At 33.9% G+C, this 20,871-nt stretch overlaps 1 protein-coding gene across 1 annotated transcript; it reads right to left on the reverse strand.

Annotated features, from left to right (window-relative positions):
- Nucleotides 1–2,201: 2,201 nt before the first annotated feature.
- On the reverse strand, nucleotides 2,202–19,458 carry LOC134533202 (uncharacterized protein PF3D7_1225600-like). The gene is made up of 5 exons (XM_063370580.1): nucleotides 18,877–19,458; nucleotides 15,426–15,536; nucleotides 8,443–8,599; nucleotides 7,377–7,511; nucleotides 2,202–3,911 (listed from the first exon to the last, which is right to left on the reverse strand). The coding sequence occupies exons 1-5, from the start codon at nucleotides 19,192–19,194 to the stop codon at nucleotides 3,004–3,006; spliced, it is 1,629 nt and encodes a 542-aa protein (XP_063226650.1). The 5' UTR covers nucleotides 19,195–19,458; the 3' UTR covers nucleotides 2,202–3,003.
- Nucleotides 19,459–20,871: the final 1,413 nt, after the last annotated feature.

The raw sequence follows: 20,871 nt of genomic DNA on the forward strand, positions 1-20,871 counted from the left end.
CTTAAGTGTAAGTTGATCAAAGCAAGAAATGTTATATTAATTCATTTTGTACATTAATAGTATGATTCCATTATTTAATAGAAATTACATTATAAAGGAGAATGACTATTCTAGTGAAACTTGTATCAAGAGAACCTTGTTAATAATTTTACTTTTAGACCTTTATAAGTGTCTCAGTTAATATAATTTATGGTAGAAATTCTTGTTTCACTCGCTAGCTCTTATATATTCGGTGAGTTTGAGACGCTACACCCATAACCACTGAGTATTCCTAACTGATTTTACAGGTCATTCACAAGACAAAGGGAAATCTTCAAATTGTGCAGTTGCCGTCATATAGCAGGGAAATGTCTTATTATTTTGAGGGGACTCAGTTGTGTGTGGATAGCTCACCGTTGTTGACTGAATATTGCAGAATCCCGTACAATACTACCTTTAAATAGTACGATGACTAAATTGTGTTGATGACGGGGATATTGTAGACAACGTCGATACCAACACACATCGGGAATGCAGTAGGTATCCTCTGGAATCCACGTTGGTACGGACACAAGAACTTCCGTCATATTTTTCCATTTTCCCGATGATTTACACACGCGAATTTTTAATAAACTTCTTGATTAATGCAATGAGCCCCTAAACTGAAGAAACTCGTTTTCTTCTAAAGAAAACTAAATCATGTAGCAATTCAGTTTACTTCACAAAGTCATTCTTGTATAGATAAAAACTTAATAGCTGTACTTTTCCTTCAAAAAAAATAATCCTTTCTTTTTTCTTTTTTTAAAACTTCCGCTGACCAAAGACAAATATGACTCGAATAATTCTATTGAATAAAAAAAAAAATTCAACGAAAGAAAAAAAGAAAATTTCCTATTTTCAAAGATAAATAAGTGAAATTATTCTAAATAAATATTGGTTCTCTTAGTATCAGCTCCACCGGACATATAATCAACATTAACTAACTTATATTAAACGCACATTTGAAAACAAATATTTAACTAATTTAAATTCTATAAACCATATGAATATATGTAGGTTTATAACGGAGAGGAGACGAATGAATATCAGCCGGTGAACGTGCGCTGGAAGCGGGGTTAGACAAGTACACTGCACGACATGCATGGCATTGGCAAAAATCAGCCCAAGTAGTGGGAAAGAATGGTGTGACTGGTCTAACAAAAGATAAATGGGAGTGTACAGTAGGCAGAAAAAGTTTAAATATGACTGATTATAAATGACTGACCAAATTAATTTTTTTAAATTTAAAATTAATGAATGTCCTAAAAATCCTAATTTGCGGCACACAACAAACTTTTTGCTTTTAAAGTGTGATTGTTCTTGAGTTTCAACATTTTTTTTTTCAGAGCGAAATAAAAAACATCCAATTATTTAGATATGTGCATGCATGCAACTGAGGAAGACAGTCATATATTTACAACAAATAACTGTGGAAATAAATACCAGCTACTTATACATTAAAAGAAAAAAAAAGTAAAGATTTTGCTATGTTGTTAACCATACTGACTAGGACAAAATTTAAAACTTTCAGATTTCTATGTTTTCTCACAATTTTACTCACTGTTTAATTTAAGAATTTTTTTTTACACTTAAAAAAAAATATTTTTCCTAGTAAAGATATTCTTATGTTTACATATAAGTAAGAGTCATCATAAAATAAGTTGAAATTTTTTATACATTTCAGAATTATCAGCAACAGTGGCTGATGCAAGGGGAGGAAAGGAAATTTGCAAAATATCAGTGAAGACAAGACAAAAAAAAATTATGTGTACACCTATGATCAGCAACTATATGTAATGCAAGCAAATGTATTAAAAATAAAAGAAAGTCACTGCTTGTGTAGCATAGAGTGTCAACTATAGATTAAAACATTGTGCTTACATCACAAATGAGAACCAACATGTAAGTGTTAAGGGGCCAGCCTAGTCAGGAGTGTATCTGTGTTAGTGAGGTGGGCTGATAATTGTGTAGCTCGCTACTGCTCGTGTCACCTCTAAGCACAAGGCTCTGGAGTGCCCCAGTCTTCTCGTTGTGCATAGGGAAACTATGATATTTGAGCAGTAACTATTATATGACAGAGAAATTAAGTAAAGGTGTAATGCAAGTCCCTTGGGTACTTTCAAGGTATTGTACAAGGTGTTTCAGTCCTAAAAATTATTCTGAAAACACATGTTATATATAGTCTTTTTCACCCTCCTAAAAAATTACAGTTTTAGAAACTAAATAAATACAAAACAGTACTACTCATCTGCCCAACGTATTCTTAAATGCTTTTCATAAATAGACACAACTTTGCTATCTTGAGCAAAGTTTAAATCAAAGGGGAACCTTCTGAAGCTCTGCATACTGTATGTGAGCCTAAGTATGTGGGGCCCTTTACGCTGTACTAGTTACTGGGCTATAAGAAAACCTCATTTATTTTAGAATACACACATATTATTTTCATTTAAAATGATAAAATATTTAACAAATAAAATTTTAAAACTGCACCTAACAGTAACAACCAGCTAAAACTACTTTCATGTTTTAAAATTAAAACTTCATAATTACTGCTACATTTAATTAAGGACACGAAAAAGAAAATAAAGGATAGTTTTTTTTATAAATAATGATACCTGAAAAAAATAAATAATAACAGAACAACTAAAATAACATTCAGTTTAACATTACATAAAGTTTCTTCCATTAATTTTAATTTAACCTCAATGATTAGCTATGCTATAGTAGTAACAACTATACATATAGCTTCTTAAAATAATCTTAGATTTTCACTGTTGTACTATAAGTGCAAATAATTATGTATTAACAACACAAAAATTACTATTGTGCAAGTTTTTATATAAATTTTGAAATTTCTTATTAAAAATGTGCACAGGAGTAAAAATGTCCTAAAAAATGTCCCCCCCCCCACTTCAGTAAAATAAATAAAAATCAAAAAACTTTTTTTTCACAAATCTTATTAGCATAGCACTGATAACAAACAGTTCATAAGGTCAACGACAACTTCCGTTTATGTGTTTTGTTTTTATTTTTCGCTCCAAAGTCTAGAGGAATGGAGAACCTGTAACTGCTATCTTTACCTTTGTGTTTCTTTTTATTAACTTCCACACTGATGACAGTGTGATGTTTGTTTGCCTTAACTTCGAGTGACTTCTTTTTGATTTTCATCCCTTTGTTCTTTTTCTTTTTTCTCTCCATTTGACTTGAATCTGTATCCAACTGTGATCCATTATTTTGTGAAGGTTCTGAAACACCTGCAATGTCCTTGTTGGTTAATGCTGTAATCCCTTTGCTTTTTTTACTGTGATGAATAGCCTGAATATTTTCATTTCTGATGAGCCAACCACAGGTATCAACTGGGCCAGTTTCCTCTTCTTCAAGCTTTATCTTCTTCTTCAATTTCTTTGAGCCTGTTACCAATTCTGTCTCAGAAAAACCAGCTGATGTTTCAAAACTGGTTTCCCTACTTTCACGTTTCCTTTTTTTGCGTTCTTTTATATTATCCGACATTGTGGAAGACTCTACCTCCGAATCCCTTTCAATCTTCACTTTCTTTAACAGTATGTTACTTTCTCCTGTACTCTCCTTTTCTTGGGTTGCCTCAACACTTCTAGACTTTTTCTTTGATTCTTTAACAGCAACAGCACTGTGTATCAAGCCAACATCTTCACTCTTTACAGGTATTTCACTATAAATTAATGAATTATCATGCTTACTATTAGAAAACAGTTTTCGCTTTTTGGTGCTATGCACATTTTCAACACTTTCCAGGTTACTGACACTATCGACACCATCACTCTCTCTTCTCCGTTTCTTTTTCTTCTTCTTTAGTTTGGAGTTATTGCCTTGCCTTTGCAGTGACTCATTATAGCTTTCTAATTCCTTTTCATAATCTGTAACAAAAATTGTCCACACAGTATATTTTAAATGTAACTATACATTTCACTTATAAATTAAAGGCAAATAATTACTCTGTAAAACTTTCTTAAGATGTTCCCACAACATACTTCTCCCTTCTGAGACTAACTGCTTTGGTCCCATTAATTTGATCATAATCACCATGTTAGGTTTTCCATGTTTTAAACAGTGATTGATTTACAGTGTAAAACAATGCTTTATGTCTTGAACATTTACTCATAAAGAACAATTCTGCCAAGTTAAAAGTAAATTTTAATAGCCGAATTGGGTGCACCACAATACGGACGTACAGATAAATAATTTTGAAGGTTGCGTTTATTATAAACTATAATAACTTAATAAAACTTGTTAGTGCTGCATCTTAACTTCATAACTTGATTTAAAATAATAAGGTTGCAATGAGATAGGTACTGGATACCATATTGGTTATCAACAGTTTTTATACTAAAATTATTTTCTATCAATATTCAAAATTTGCCCTTGCTAAAGCATGAATCATACATTTAGAAATTTTAAATGGCCATAGGTCTAACATACTGTCGATTGATGATATTAATGAAGTTGTCACACATAAAAATTTAATTAATAACCAACACCAATTAGATAACACAGGAAACTAAAAACTTGTAACAGCCAGTCATTAATTTCAGGCATTCTACTAAATTATACCTGTATGCTGTGTGTTAACAAAGCCCAATTTTGAAAATTATGTAATCAACAGAAAATTGTAAAGGCATAAACAAAAATGTTGAAAACAAGCTGGCATCTCTTGGTTCTTATCTCTACCACTGAACAGATGTCTTAGTTTCGCATCATAACACAGATTGTGTTTTTTCTCTTCCACCTTTGTCACTACGTCAAGAATTAAAAAAAAAAAAAAGTGCAACGTGTATAGTTTCCAGTCAGTAAGTTTTTAATTCCAAGTGTAGTTTTAAAATAAAATAATTTTTTTTAACTTTAAAAATTTAAATGTTAAAATGTGTTTTCATATGAAGCAGACATTTGGACGATGAAGCTTAGAGCATTATCAATTAAAGGAAACTTATTAATTATTCAAAAAGTTGACTATAATCTAACATGATCACACATGAACACTGCTAAAGAACTTGCGATTGCTGGCTTCAACACTGAACACAACTCTATCGAGATCGAGACATGAGGATATTTTAAGTAAAGCAGATAACACAAATTCACAGTGCAGAAATGTAAGGTGGGGATGTATGAAGTCATTAAGGAACCACTCCTTGAATGGTTTAAACAACAGTGGGTCCACAATATCCCAATTAATGGCACTCTTCTGAGAGAAAAGACCAAACAGATTTATCAGTTAGAATTAGTAGTGGTTTCAAAGCATCAAATGGTTGGATGGATCAGTTCAAAAACAAGCAGCTTTTTACAGATGTGTAAGTGGTGAATCTGTGGAAAAGGAATGTACACAAGCTTGGGTCACACAGTTATCTGCAATCATTTCCAAGCATGAGCCCAAAGACGTTTTTAATGTTGAGTTTGGTCTTTCCTTTCACATGCTTGCAGACCAGACACTCGCTCTGAGAGGAGAAACTATCACAGGGGAAAACAGAGCAGAGGAAGATTGACTGTTTTGGCTGGAGCCAATACAAATGAGTCAGAGAAGCTACAGCTGCTAGTGATTAGTAAATTGGAGCCAAATTGCTTAAATTATATCTAGACATTGCCATGTCTGTGCACAAATACAAAAATGTTTGGTTGATTTGCAGTATTTTTTTTTAGCAGTTATTGCATTCTTTGGCTATTAAAGTGGGATGCATAAACAGACAGATTTTACTTTTCATGGATCATTGCCTAGCTCATTTGAAAACAGCAGAATTTGAGAAATATTACTAGTGATGGGTCGAATAACAATTTCCTCGAATCCAATTCTAGGTTTCAAGAGTTAAAAATAAAAAATGTACAAGTAATTAAATTTTTTAACAAATATAAAATGCTTCTTCATAGCACTTGTTTGTTACAGAGATTGTTAACTACATTTTAAATTAGTAATTTCTAATGATTTTACAGTATTTTAAATATTGCAAACATATTCCAAACTACCCTTTTTATAATATCATATTATATTTATACCTAATAACAATAACCTTTTGATAACATGCCAGGAAATTAAGAAAAATATTTTCAAGGTTTTCCCCCCACTGAAACAAGGCTTTTCTTCAGAATTACTTATTGTTTTTACAAAATAAAATGTTTTTGGTTTCACAAACTACATATCTCAAAAAATATACATAAGATCATCTCTACAGTTTTCTTAACTTCAAGAAAAAAATTTAAATAACTTACTTTTGAATTATTAAAACACGTGGTAGGTACTAAAATCAGCAGTACACCAACTCTTATTTTTGGCATAAACAGAGAAGATCCTACAATGTGTACATTTCTAGATGTAATAACTAAAGTAAATGAAAACATGGGAACAGGGCTAAACGTACATTAAACACATTGTAATGTCTTCACATGCCATTAACAATTATTTCTTGGCCTAACCTATAAGATTTTTAAAAAATGAAGTACAAACAAACGAGAAGATAGGTTGGTACTGTATTCCTTTTCAATTTTGTTCTGACGTTTACCGGGAAACCACAATTTCTTTTTGAGCCAAAATAATTGTACAAACTGAATCCTTCTAACGAAAAAACATAGTCATATTGAGAAAAAGTAATATTCCTTTATGCTAATATAAGAAAATCTATATTTCACACAGTTTCAAGTCTTCTCTTAAAACTAATTAATTAATTCTTCTCATAAAATTAATTATTTTTCTGGCACTTTTTGTTTTTACAGTCAGTCCAAGAATTTTATAGTTATTAAGGATATAACTGTAATTGAGATTAAAATTTAGATTTAAAACTATTGTTTTCCCTGTGCTTTTAAAGTTTCACTAAAAACTTTAATTATCTGAATTTTCAAACTTTTCAATTTTTTATACCTGTAGCATCCCTGAATAAGGAACAAGGGTGAAATTCTAGAAGCAGGGAACGGATAAATCTACCAGCTCACTGTAACATCTGCGAGAGAGAAAGAAAGAGGGAGAAAGAGAGAGAGAGACAGACAAACACACACACACACATAAACTGAGAGGATCTGCCACGCTAACATTGACCAATGCACTATAGCAACCACTGAAGGTATCACAAGATTTTATAAGGAAAATTTACACTGTAATAAACAGGTTTTTAGAATATGATTCACAATTAAGTTAAAATAAATCTTTACTGGTTAAAGTTCAGTGTTTAACTAGAGTTGTAGGCCCCACAGCCAAATTTAAAGAAGCTTTAAACTTTTTTTAAAGCAACATTGATTATCAAATAAAAAGTACAAAGTAAACGCTGCACTAAAGCAAACTGAATTAAACTGCGAGAGTCGTGAGATCATGAAAACATTCAAGAACCAGCATGAAGTGTAGTTACCTGCTCCCAAAAGAGGATGCCTCATCTTGAGTCCAACTGGGAGCATGACATTTCTCTTCTTTGCAACAGAAGCTGACGGCTGTGGAACGTCGATGTGCTCCCTGATAACGATTTGGCCCGCAGGTTTCACAAGAACTGTAAAAATTTACACCAGCTGCATTACTGCAATAAAGAAAAGGTATTCAGCTAGAAATGAACACATAAATTAGGGCTTAGTGTGTTGTCAAAACCAATGTCAGTAGAGACAATGAGGGAAGATGAGACACGGGAATTTACGGAATTAATGGGTGGGGGCATTGGGAGTACACCAATGAAACCACCTGCTCATGGCATTTTACTCTCAGAAAAAAAAAAATTGATTTCAACTTTGCTGGGAATCAAAGCCAGATAACATAGGTGGGAGGCAACTATCTAGTGATCTAACCACACAGGGGTGCTTTCAGCAAGAGAAGTAAAAGAATAAAAAAATGGGTGCGTGTTCTTAAGTAAGCACGTTAGAATTTATACTTAGTTGGCATAATAAAAAACCATCTTTAATTTTACATGCAAATAATTAAGAGAACTAAAATAATAAAAGGTCTGGAGTGATATTATAAATATGATTGATAAAATAAATTATAAATTAATAAAATTAATAAATAAATAAAATTCAATCAAAATAATTTTTTTAATGTAAATACTCAGTATTTAATATGTATATGTGTATAAAATTATATATTACATTTAGTAAAATAATTGAGATCAATTTTAATTAAAAATGAAAATAAACACACTGAATGTTTATTCTAATTTATTAGTTTCAATTATTTATTAATAATTATGTAAAAATTTATAAGGCAAATAAATTTTACATGAGGTAACATGAGCCTCACTTATATAAATACACTTGAAAAAAAAAAACACAATTTCTGTCATTAATATTCACAATAAATAGATTATTTTCACTATATGGACCAGTATTCAATATCAAACATTTAAGTATGTGATGTAAGAGCATATATATATAATTTTTTATAGCACGCCTAAAGAAGTATATCTTATAAAACAAAAAGTGAGATGTTCTCACCCAGTCGGCAATTGTGGTCTTCTCGAGACGGCAGTACAAAGGTCAGCGCTTGGGAACAGTGGCTGTGCGATGACACTTCCAGCACCTGGCCATCAACCGATATCCTCGAGGCAGCAGGCGACACCAGCAACTGATTTCTTAAAGTTTCAGGTTGGACCTAACATACAAAGGAACATATGAATACAAAGACAAAAAAATTTTGCCAATGAATGAATGAAGAATTACGTCTGGGTGAATAAAGACAATAAGGGGTGAAAGCTGATAATAATTTGAGAGCTTTATCATGGAGAAACGAAGTCGTTCCTATAATGCTGCCCTAGGGGTGGCAAAATGTAGACCTTGTCCACCTTAACTGAGAAACATTTTGATTCCCCTCAATACGAATTTGGTAGCATAAACAATTAGTGTAAGTGATTGGGTTATGGAGGGGAAAGGGGGAGGGAGATTAGGGGGGTATTTCCCCCATTGAAGGTTTAAAAACAGTAGGCCAGTTCTCGGTGAAGGCAGTATGTTATATTGAGAATGATAATGTAACTTATCACACTCCAGACCCTGACTAGCTCAAAATATTCTGCCTAGAGTGGACATACATGTTTCATTAACACTTTCAGAAATGAATTGGGTGATGAAGCAATCTGTAAGTTCCCAAAGAAATGTTACTGTTGACAATGGGATACTAGAGTAACATCTCTCGGACACAAAATGATATTAACTGTTGTTTTATTGAGGAACCGGAGGATTAATATTAATAGATAGTTCGCAATTAGGTCCCGTGGTTGCACACGAACTTGCGGTACAAGAAGGACTTAGTCCTCGGAACAATGACTGAGTTTACTCAATCCTTGCTGTGGGTTGAATACCTGTGACTGTGGTCAATGAATTCTAAAGAAAAGTTCAAAAAAAAAAAAAAGTTAATTATACATGTTGGTGCTTGGACCATAGCTGTGAAATTCTTTCTTCAAATAATCTGCATGTTAATTTGGAGCTACCTCGTACTGGCGCTAACTAACGAACGAGGCTATGCAGGTGCATCCACACGAAGGAAGTGGCAGGTGCGTGACCTCTCCAACCAATCACAGCACAGACCTCACACAACTATAGCAGTATACAAATTTCCCATTGCTCGCAATGAGGCTTTACCAACAGAGATTACAAGAAAAAATCCCGAAGTCTGGTGACATCATTCTTAACCAAACACAAAAAGCCAATCATGGCCAATGGCAACAGCCACCCGATGAACTCCAGAGTCTTTTCTCTCATGCTTTGAACACTCTCTCATTCTTACGCAACCAGCCCACTATTGAATCAGCTCGTTCAAAAAAAAAAAAAACTATGGTGAGAACAAAACACAAAATAAAATTACATTAACATGCAATTACAAATAAAGAAAAACCAAGCCAATCTTAAAAAATATGTGAAAGCACATAAAAACATAACTATATAAATAAACAACCTGGTAAATATAAATTTCAGGGGCTTTTTCATTATAACTTAAAAAAGCATGAAACAATGTAAATCACGATCATAAACATATAGCAAACATATGAATAAAAGGAATAAAAAGCTGTTGTTTAATTCATACCAGGAAACCTAACCAGAGTAATAAATATGAGACAACATACTAAATCATAACTAAACCATTTAAAACGTGGAAGGGCAGTAACCTGGGTCGTTACTAACTGTACAAACCCTTTGTTTATATGTTTTTTTTAATAGAAAAATTATTTTATTTTAACATTTTTTTTCAAATCGCCTCTTGAAATAAATTCTCGTATTTGCCACTGGTGAGTGAATTTTCTAGTATGCGCAGATATAAATGGTAATGCATGTGAGCACTGCCACATGTTGAGGTATGTGTAATGAACACATAATAGCACATCATCACACAATCATTTCATTTTAATTAGGCCTAGTCTTCAAATCATAATGTTCGTACACATTTATTGGTGAAAGCCACAATAAAAAGCATCTTCATTTCCTGTTTTCTAGGAAGAGCGGTAGGGTAATGTGTAACTTCTTACACTTACCTGCACCAACTTATCTCCTCTCTCATTTCCAATACAAATCTTTATACTTCCCAAACATTATCTGGAATTTCTTAGACTCAAGGACTTCTTCTTGGCCAACGCTTTACCGGATGAATGAGTCAGTCCTAGAGGGGTTTCGATTCAGGTGAATGGATTTATAAATAAAAAAAAAAGTGTACAGGTACTATAAATAAACACAAATTTCTTGACCACAATAAAAAGATCCCTGGTAGATACGTTTCACTTCACTTATTTTGAAACTGACCAAAGTGTCCGATACAGCCAAAGAAAGACCTGGTTCCAGTATCCTAAATATTCTGTTACTGCTTGTTACACACTTTTTAAAATCATACTTATTTCTTAACGTACTACTTTATAGAATAAAATATGAGAATCTCCAGAAACATGACTCATAACTTTATCTGAATGTAAAGCCTGCAGCTCTTAGACAATGCTGATGTTTGAGAATACACGCTGTTACATTAGCAGACGAAAACACTAGTACGTATAACGTTGCTTCTTCCAATAGGATGAGTTAATCCCAATGATATTAATCGGCTCTTTCTTGACATTTGTTCGTCGAACACAGAGACTCTATATCCAGACTTTATTGCAATCAATTTGAAGATAACATCATGAACAGAAAGTTTTATTTAAAGGGAATCAGAAGGCATTATCTGTTAGTATATGCCCAAAGTTTGTTGAGGAATGAATTATGAATTTTCATTTTTAAACACTGTAACATAAGGTTGTTGAAATTTTTTATATTTTGGCAGATTCACATTGAAAAGACTGTAATTTTTAATTTAAGAAGGTATGCTTTTTAAATCATGAAAAATAGTTTCTTCCTTACTTTTCCACTTACCAAGCCTGCACATAGCTTTAAGTTATGTGGGAAAATGCACACTGAATACATAAAGGTACAATCTTACACACTAACTTGATCATAACTGAAATTTTTAAACTTTGACTTGAAAGAATCTGTTAAGTAAAAACAGAACATAATAAAATGTTCCTCAATTAATAATGACAGACTGTGAGAAAGTATTGTATACTTGGTTGAAAAGAAAGTATTGCATACTCAGTTAAAAAATGACACATAGACCAGATATAAAACCATAGAAAACAGTTTTTTTTATATTTCTACCAACTTTAGCAATTTCAGATTTTAGGAATCCCAACTAAAAATGATATATCATTTTAGCTAATGAAAAATATAGCCATTTTATTTATTCATGATTAACAAAAATGCACACAGGTGACCACACTTTGCAGTGATACCACCCCACTTTTCCTCACAAAAACCAAAAATGAATAATTGCAGCTTTAAAACACTAATTTCAGGTTCACAGGTGCCTAAAACAGGAAAAATGATTACGATATACAAGGAATAACATCCCAAAATTGCTCATGACTTACGGTAAAAGCCGGACTCTGTACTCTGTCGCCTACAGCAACAAAATTCATTTTTGCATCGTAATGAGCTTTCACTGACAACTGTGATGAAACAAATTTTAAAGATCTCTGAAAAGGTTTTCAACTCGGCACAGCCCGGATCAGAGCCGTAAGAATGTCTAACTACATCAAAATTATTTTTGTGAGCAGCTGTCCGAAGCATTTAGAAGCAAACGACGTACTAACATGGCTGGCCTCGTCCACCAAGGAGTTTGCCCACATGACTTGAACTAAGAACCAATAACAAAATTGTTTTAAAATTACAGCCAATAACAAACCTTCTTGCCCTGAAGATATTTTCGAGAGTCCTTTGCACTTTTAAGCAACACAGTATTTTACCATTTGTCTCACTTTTTCACTGACTGATAAAATTGATGAAAACAGAAAAAGTCCATCATTCCCATCTATTATTATGTATTACTATTTACTTCCAGCTCGTAGCTTCTATAACTATATCTGTACCAAATGAATTGCACAATAAAAAAAAAAAAAAAAAAGAAAAAAAAACACGTTAAGGAAATATAATTTTTGAAGAACTGTTTAGTTTAAATTGTGTGGAAGTAACAGTGCTGTGTTTATGTCAAGTCAGCAGTCTCGTTCATTGGCCGAACGCTGAGTCTCCCTGTTCTCGCAATTCGTTTGTTCTCTAGGTATTGTTCTGAGGTGCAGCAGAGTTCAAGGCAGTACTAAGAGTTTAAGAGAAATATGTTAAGCAACAAAGACACACAGTAGAGTTTTTAAGACTCCATGAGCCCTACTGCGGCCAGTGAGTAAGGTCCTAGGTTCGACCCTCGGGTAGAATCGAGCCTACAGCGACTAGACTTCTTGTACAGACGACAAACAGGAAGGTCCTTAGAAATACCTGTCAGTTTATTAATTGAAGAACATTATGCCTGACCATCCACAAACCTCATAGGCAGGTGAAAACTGTGAAGATCACAAAATCAGCGCCATCCTCTCTCCCCAAATTCCTTCCCTTCTATACCCTACCCAGCATTCTGCTTCCTCTTTTAGTCCAGTTAATAATAGTGGGGTCAGAAATACTTTATACTACAATTGGTTTCAGAACAATCCAGGCACCATTACATACAAGAAATAAAATATAGCAACTACAGGACCACACATGCTAGCAGTTAAAAATACATAAATAATAAAATAAGTCATCACAAAAAAAAAAAATAGTATTTAATAAAATACCGGTAACAGCAGAAAATATCCCGTAACTAAGTTCCCATGATCCGTAACTCATCTTAAAATTATAATCTTTAATATACAGTAGAATCCGTTTATTATGACTCCGCCTATATTGACGAACTGCCTATTATGACGTAATAACACAACAAAATTTGGTTTTCATATAAAATTCTTTGTAAATAAGTCGGATATAATGACTTTGCTTACAGTGACATGTCGCTTATTGTGACCCATTTTTAATAAATTATGTCGGGTTATAATGACCGACATGATTCTTTACACCTTCGGCAATGTTCGTTAATTCCCGATGACGTGGCATGTGGCTCGTTTTTGTTTTGAACCTCAGTGAGTAATTGACACTTGAAGGTCACACATTATTGTTTATGATATCCTGTGGAAAAAATGTCATCTCAACGCCGTAAAGCATTTACGATTGAGGAGAAACTGCAATTATATGCAGATTAGAAAATGGAGAATCAAACTCTTCTCTGGCAAAGGAATTTGGCGTGGGTTATTCGACAATCTCAATGATTTTCAAAAACAACAACCGGATTAAGCAATTGTTCAATTCAAATGTTTTGAAACCTAAGAGGCTTCGAAAATCGCGACAAGAAAATGTTGATCAAACATTAATTCCGTGGTTTAAAATCACGAGAAACAAGGGAATACCTGTCAGCGGCCCTATGCTACAGGTAAAGGCAAATTTTTTTACCACGTGTTTTGGTATTCTCGACTTCAATTCTTCTGCAAGCTGGATCAGTCGTTTTAAAGTTCGACGTAACATTGTGGCGGGAAAAATTGTCGGTGAATCTTCGTCTGTTGATCAAAATTCAAAAACTAACTGGTTGACGCCAGTGTGGCCGAATCTACGAAGACAATTTTCTGATTATGAGATTTTTAATGCTGATGAAACTGGACTGTTTTACAAATTAATACCGGACAAAACTTTGAAGTTTAAAGGTGAGAATTATAGTGGAGGCAAGATGTCGAAAGACAGAATAACTGTCATGGTAGCAGCAAATATGAGTGGCACAGAGAAAAAGAAATTGCTCGTTATTGAAAAGTCATTAAAACCAAGATATTTTAGCAGTGTCAAATTGTTACCTGTCAATTATGCTAACAATCGTAGAGCTTGGATGACATCAGAGCATTTTGAAAAATGGCTTCGAAATTGGGATCGTGATTTGGTGAAGAAGAAGAAAAAGATTTTATTGCTGGTTGATGATTGCCCGGGACATCCAAAAGTTACTGATTTAAAGTCTATAACACTTGCTTTCCTTCCGCCGAATGCAACACCAGTACTACAGCCAATGGATCAGGGAATAATACAATCACTCAAAACTAATTTTAGAAAAAACCTTGTGCTCAAAATTATTAAATGTCTTGATGCTAATGAAAACAACTCTTCTACGAAAATAACGGTGCTGGATGCAATTCTGATGGTTAATGATGCCTGGAATAAAATGTCACAAAGTACCATTCACAACTGTTTCAAACATGCTGGATTCATTGGAAACCACGAAAGTTTACCTGTTCAAACAGCAAAACATGAATTTGATGAAGAATATGACATCCCTTTATCTTTGTGGTCACGAAACCTAAATTCAGATTCTTTAGCAGCACCGGAATGTGGGAAGATTATGTTGGCATCGATAGTGCTCTTCTCACATCCGAAGAACCCACCAATGAAAATAAAGTACAGAACTTTAATGCTAGGGAACACCTCGAAAGTGATGGGGAAAGGGAAGACGAAGTCGAGGAAGCACTATTACCTACCGCAGAAGAGGCATTAAAGGCTGCAGAATTATTATCACGATTTGTTCATAGCAATATTGAAAATGATAGTAATTTGACCATGGTATTAGAGACTGTTATTACAATAAAATGAAAAAAAAAGAAAAAAAGAAAAAAAAAGCAGACAAAAATTACAGATTTCTTAATTTAAAAATGAAAAATATGTACCTATATGCATCATGTTTGTACACGTGTTTATATGCTAAGTTTCTCTATTAAAATACATAAGTATTCACCTAAAAAAGGTTACCCCCCCCTACCCACAAAACGCTTTGTATGACGTCCGCTTATTATGACGTGTCCGTCAATTCCCTACGATGTCATTATAAACGGATTCCACTGTGTGTGTGTACACACACACACACACACACATACATACACATACACAAGATTTAAATTAGGCCTATATTATAGAGCAGAAAACCTACAGCACTACAAAAATGCTATGCTACACTATGATAAACGCCGACATGAAGAGAGACGGCGTCGCAGACCGGCAGTTTGCCGACTCACGCTGTTGGGACACTGCACCAGGTACACCTCCTCGTCCTCAGTCAGGTCCTCGAGGCACAAGGCCGGTTTGCAGCCGTCTGCGGCAAACATCTTCCCGTCCACTCCCGACACCTGAAAACACGCAGCACTGAAATATATTATTACGCAATTCTTGTGAAGACACAGCAAAGTAAAGAAACATAATTACATAACATCTGTTACGAGAAAGGAGTTTCAACTACAGTCCAGCAGCAAAGATATGAACAACCTGCAGGGCATCTGTAGCAATACAGCATTGCAATTCAGAGGCCAGATGTCGCGAGACAATGCTGGCGGCAACAGTTTTCAATCCTTAGGGTAGCGCGCCACGAAACTGCAAGTCACTGCAGATGGTGCACATTCCCCCAGGTTTTAAATAAGTGGAATGGGATATATATTTTCATAAACCTTAAAAAAAGTCCCTGGTACAATAATCTGATAAGCCAGCAGAATGCCGTGCTGATCAGAATGATTTTATGCAGGGTTGCCAATAACCCAAGCAATTTGATAAAAAAAACCTAATATCTGGGTTTTTTTAAATAAAATCCAATTTTTTTTTTTTTGTCATTTCCTCATTGTTTTTAAAGTTTGCATTTTGGTGGATTTTCTGAAAATAATTTTCCTAAACAATAAACTTGTTAATATTAAGCCCATTGAAAAACATTCTGTATAGTTGTCTACTCACTTAATTTTTCTAAACGAAATATAATTACTTTTTACATGTATGAATTTCTGAAGGGTTAGTTATAACTATCTGAATCCAGCCTGTGTTTTGTACTGCAGTGGGCAACTGTAGGTAATTTATGTAGCCTACGTAATTTCTAAACTGTAACATGTAGATGTTAATTTTTATAGTTAAATTTTTATCTCTATTAATATTGAATTAAACCCAAGTAGGTAATAGACTGAGTTTTGTTGAAACAACCCAATTCAAAACCCATGGTTCGGGTACATGGCTGCCCATCTGCTTTCACTGCACAATGAAACTGCAGACGTCCTGATGTAGCCTGTAAATAAGCGGTTATTAGTTACTTCCATTTCACAGGAATTTTACGTTTAATTTGTACGTTCGCTTGCTTATGTATTTCGGTATTTATTAACTGTATTGTTTATTCAGAAAAAAAAGTTATCATTTGCAACTGCACATGTGCATGTCACGTATTTGATTGGTTTGAGCAATTCAGAACGGCCAATAGCGTGCAGTGCTGTTTGGCAGCTAGCCAGCATGCCGTCCACTGAAAATCTGCAGTCGCTTGACAGACCGCTCGAGTCTGGGCTAGATTCGCAGCAGCATACACATAGCACATACACATGGAAGTTTAAGGTACACAGATAGCAGCTGCTACATTGGAAAATAACTCTCTCTCTACTGTGCGCCATTTCTGTTCGCCGCCTTAGCAGGTAATGGTCACAGGGAGAGACAAATAAAAATTACCTACTCTCTAATATTTTTACTGATAATTCTGATACAAGTTCAAAGTGATAATTGTAAATTATTTCATTACCTGAGGCAGGATTATGTTAAATGATATTCAATAACTGAGCTTTACATAAATGAATTTAAATTTGCTGCTGTTGCAAGCAATTGTACCAAATGTTTATGTTATTTTTGCTTGTTTTGGTGACAATATGTACAATTTAGATGACATGTCAAGTTAAGTAAAAATAACATGATTGAAATTTGGTATGCTAATGTTTAATTTACTGTAGACAAATAAATTTGTAAGTCAAGTTGCAAAAAACTGGCTAAGTTGAGAACTATTAAGTTGTCTAACTGTATGTTGTTTGAAATGCGTAAATTGTAGTAACTGGTTGAAAGTCATTGCGAAGGTGAGATATTTAATGTTTCTTCATATTTTAAAATATTTGTGACTGTTCTATTTCTTTAAAATTATTTTTTTTTAGTTTTACGTTTTCACACGTGTTGCTAATAGGTATTTTTAAAGTAATGTTAGAGCAATTTCAATAATTTTCTAAATTTTATTATTTCATTTTTAAGGTTTTTAACTGCTGACTTGTAAGTTTCTGAATTTAAAAACACTGTTTTCTAGGAAAACAAAGGAACATCTGTAATGTTAAAAAAAAAATAGTCTTTTTTGAATTTTGGAAAAGCAGCCGATGTAGCCAATGCTTTGGCCAATCTCACACCTTGTCACCAATGGTACTATAGGCCATCGTCTGTGCCAGAGATTTTAAACCCCAGTTATTATCCGACATCACAGCTTTTTGAAACGGAAAGCAAAAAATCAGAAAACATGGTTTTCCCATACTCCCTAAGGATGGTTTTGTAATTCCTACTAGTCTGTGAAAAAATTAAAATTTTATATCTTACATTACAATACCTGTGCTTTTATGCTGCCAACTTTCATTGTTTACCCGCGATAAATAGGAATATATGTTTTCCACATACTAGAGACGGTCCTGAATTAACTCTGCGAGGAAGGTTTCTTAATTCCTACTGGTTTGTAGAAAAAATAACAGTTCACAGCTTACATTACAATACCTATGCATTCACTAATCACCGACATTCATTGTTTATGTTTATCTGTGTGTTTTTTTTTTTAATTTGTTTGAGAACTTTAGTCAACGTTGGTGGTGTAATAATGAAATTTGTTTAAATAACGACTGCATTGCAGTTGTAAGTAATTTTTAATGCTTATATTTCATGTTTGTTTTATTAGAATAAATAAATGTATTACCTACAAAATGTTTGTTTTATTACATTGCATTTAAAGTTCGTACTATTTTGAGTCACGTTGTAATGAACGAGTCTAACATGAGCCTAAAATTTTAATTGAATTGTTAACATCTTTCATTTTCTGTGAGGAATACGTGCTGTGCACTTAAGTAGCTGACATAATGAATTTTGCAGTCTTTCCAGGGAACTCTTTTATTACAGCAATAGTATATTCTGTGTTTGTTATGGCTGGTGTTTCATGTATCCAAGTTTATCCCTGGATCCTGATGGCTTGATCCTGTGGTACATGACGCTTGCTGTTTTAATTCAGTACGTCGAAAGATCCTGATGGCATGATCCTGTGGTACATTATGCTTGCAGTTTTATTTCAGTACATCGAAAGATCCTAATGGCATGATCATGCTGGCTTGATCCTGTGGTACATGATGCTTGCTGTTTTATTTCAGTACGTGGGAAGATCCTGCATATAAAATAAATTGTGAAACAAGAAATAATTATGATTGTAGATTGAAAAAAAAACCTTTTAATTCGACTAGAAGTAATTAAGAAGCTATCCCTTTAGGATAAATTTATGGATGTGTGGTGAGTAGTGTGTGAAAACCAAGTTTTCAGATTTTTTTTTCTTTCCGTTTTAAAAAGCCGCGATGTTATATAATTACCAAAACTCCAAAATTGACCTGACAATGCTATCAAAATATTCCTCGAACAAGTACACTTAATTTCTACAGATCTCACCTCTTCAGTCTGCAGCGGTGCCCCAGAGCTTAATGATATCACACAACCTTTTGGAATTGAACGTTCTGGATTATGTTTCGAATTCAATGAATTGTCCCCTGATGATTCTGAATCAGAACTATCACTATGCTTATTTTCTTCGAGAAGGGGCGATTTAGGTTCACTTTCATCGTCACTTTCATCTGAAGACGTACTGCTTCTACTAGAAAGCGCCATTCTGAAATTATTTACAAGTTGCAATTTTTCTTCACTTTTTATCTCCGCCTTCTCCCAGCCAAATTCATCAGTTGAAGACAGTCCAGAATCGTCATCAAACATTCTTAAGCCACCCCTTAAACAGCATGGTGCTGTTCGAAATGTTGAGGTTAAATATGTATGTTGGATAAGCTATAATCTTATCATTAACGTTGAATTTGAATACGCAGTAAAACACTGCATTTATTATACAAAATTAAACTCTTTAAAATTCAAGTCACTGGCACCAAAAACTAAAGTAACTGTTTCAATATTTAAGTTTAAGACCATGCCAAAATAACAAAACAAGCAAACACATCATAGAGCACTCAAGCTATAGAATACAGTAAATAATGTTGGGAAGCCTTCATTTGACAGACGAGAGAGCCACACCCGAAGTTTCCCGAAGTTCATGCTTTCACCCCCCCCCCCCTATTTTTAATCTAAAAATTTTATAAACCGGTGTGGCATTAAATTTTGCGGCTGATTAGGATAGGTTAGCTACATTATAAATACTTTAAAACATTGTGGACGGTTGGTTATATAAGGTAAGTATAGCTACATTAAAAATACTGTAAATTCATTTTATGGTTGCTTAGCAAATAACTTTTAGCGTGACATCTAATAAATCGATGAGCGCCGGTTGCACGCACCTAAAAAGTGTCCCGTTACGCACATTGTCCCTTTGAGCACATTGTCCCGTTACGCTGTGTCCCATTACGCTCATTGTACGCTTGCGCCGCATCTATCTCTCTTCCACTCGATTGGAACAACCATAGATTTGACTTTTTCGAGGCACATTAAACTTGAAACACTCCCATTCGTTTCCTACGTTTCCTATCATCGTCCTATCCTTAACAGAATAACACAGATTGGAAGAAGTTAAATAGCAAACATGTATAAAAGTTATAGTTAAAATAATCTCTTCGTTAAAGTAATAAACACATTTGAATTAATGTGTGCAAATAAAAGTAAATTTATCAATTAAATTCTAGATTTCATTTCACTCCTTCTTTGTATCCATACAAAATTAGTGATAATTCAATAAAAATGATTCAATTTTATTCATAAAAGTATGGAATCATTTCATCAATGTTTTGTTATGACATTGTCGAGCTAAACTATCGTCCGTAAACCGACTTTACAGACAACCAATTTTAATATGTAGCTATGTAGAGCTAGGAAACCGTTTACATGATTTCACAGTATCTTTAATGTAGCTATCCTAACCAAATCAACCGTCCACAATGCTAACCTATTATTTTACAATGAACAAAAAAAAAAAAAACACTGAAGATGCACGATCGGACGTTTGGCTCTCTCGTCTGTGAAAAGAAGGCTTCCCAATAAAGGTAGTAACACACAACACAACACAGCATGGCCTTTTGACCGAGGTTATAGCAAAAGAATACAATTATAACAATTGACTTTTTTTGATGTGACGTCTAATAAATTGATGAACACCGGCTGCACGCACGAAAAAGTGTCCCTTTGAGCACATTGTCCCGTTATGCTGTGTCCCGTTACACTCATTGTACGCTTGCGCCGCATCTATCTCTCTTCCACTTGATTGGAACAACCATCAATTTGACTTTTTCGAGGCACATTAAACTTGAAACACTCCCATTCGTTTCCTACTTTTCCTATCATCGTCCTATCCTTAACAAAATAAAACAGATTGGAAGAAGTTAAATAGCAAACATGTATAAAAGTTATAGTTAAAATAATCTCTTCGTTAAAGTAATAAACATACAGAGTGTC

The sequence above is a fragment of the Bacillus rossius genome, chromosome 6 (assembly GCF_032445375.1).
Source record: "Bacillus rossius redtenbacheri isolate Brsri chromosome 6, Brsri_v3, whole genome shotgun sequence".
In the NCBI taxonomy this organism is placed as follows: domain Eukaryota; kingdom Metazoa; phylum Arthropoda; class Insecta; order Phasmatodea; family Bacillidae; genus Bacillus; species Bacillus rossius.

Bases quoted from the DNA above. Each gene is read 5' to 3' on its own strand.
- LOC134533202 (XM_063370580.1), bottom strand. From the start codon at position 19,194: ATGTTTGATGACGATTCTGGACTGTCTTCAACTGATGAATTTGGCTGG. The intron at 15,537-18,876 runs GTGAGATCTGTA...GCGTGTTTTCAG, and splicing joins CACCGCTGCAGACTGAAGAG to GTGTCGGGAGTGGACGGGAA. The intron at 8,600-15,425 runs GTGAGTCGGCAA...TTTGTATGTTAG, and splicing joins TGGTGCAGTGTCCCAACAGC to GTCCAACCTGAAACTTTAAG.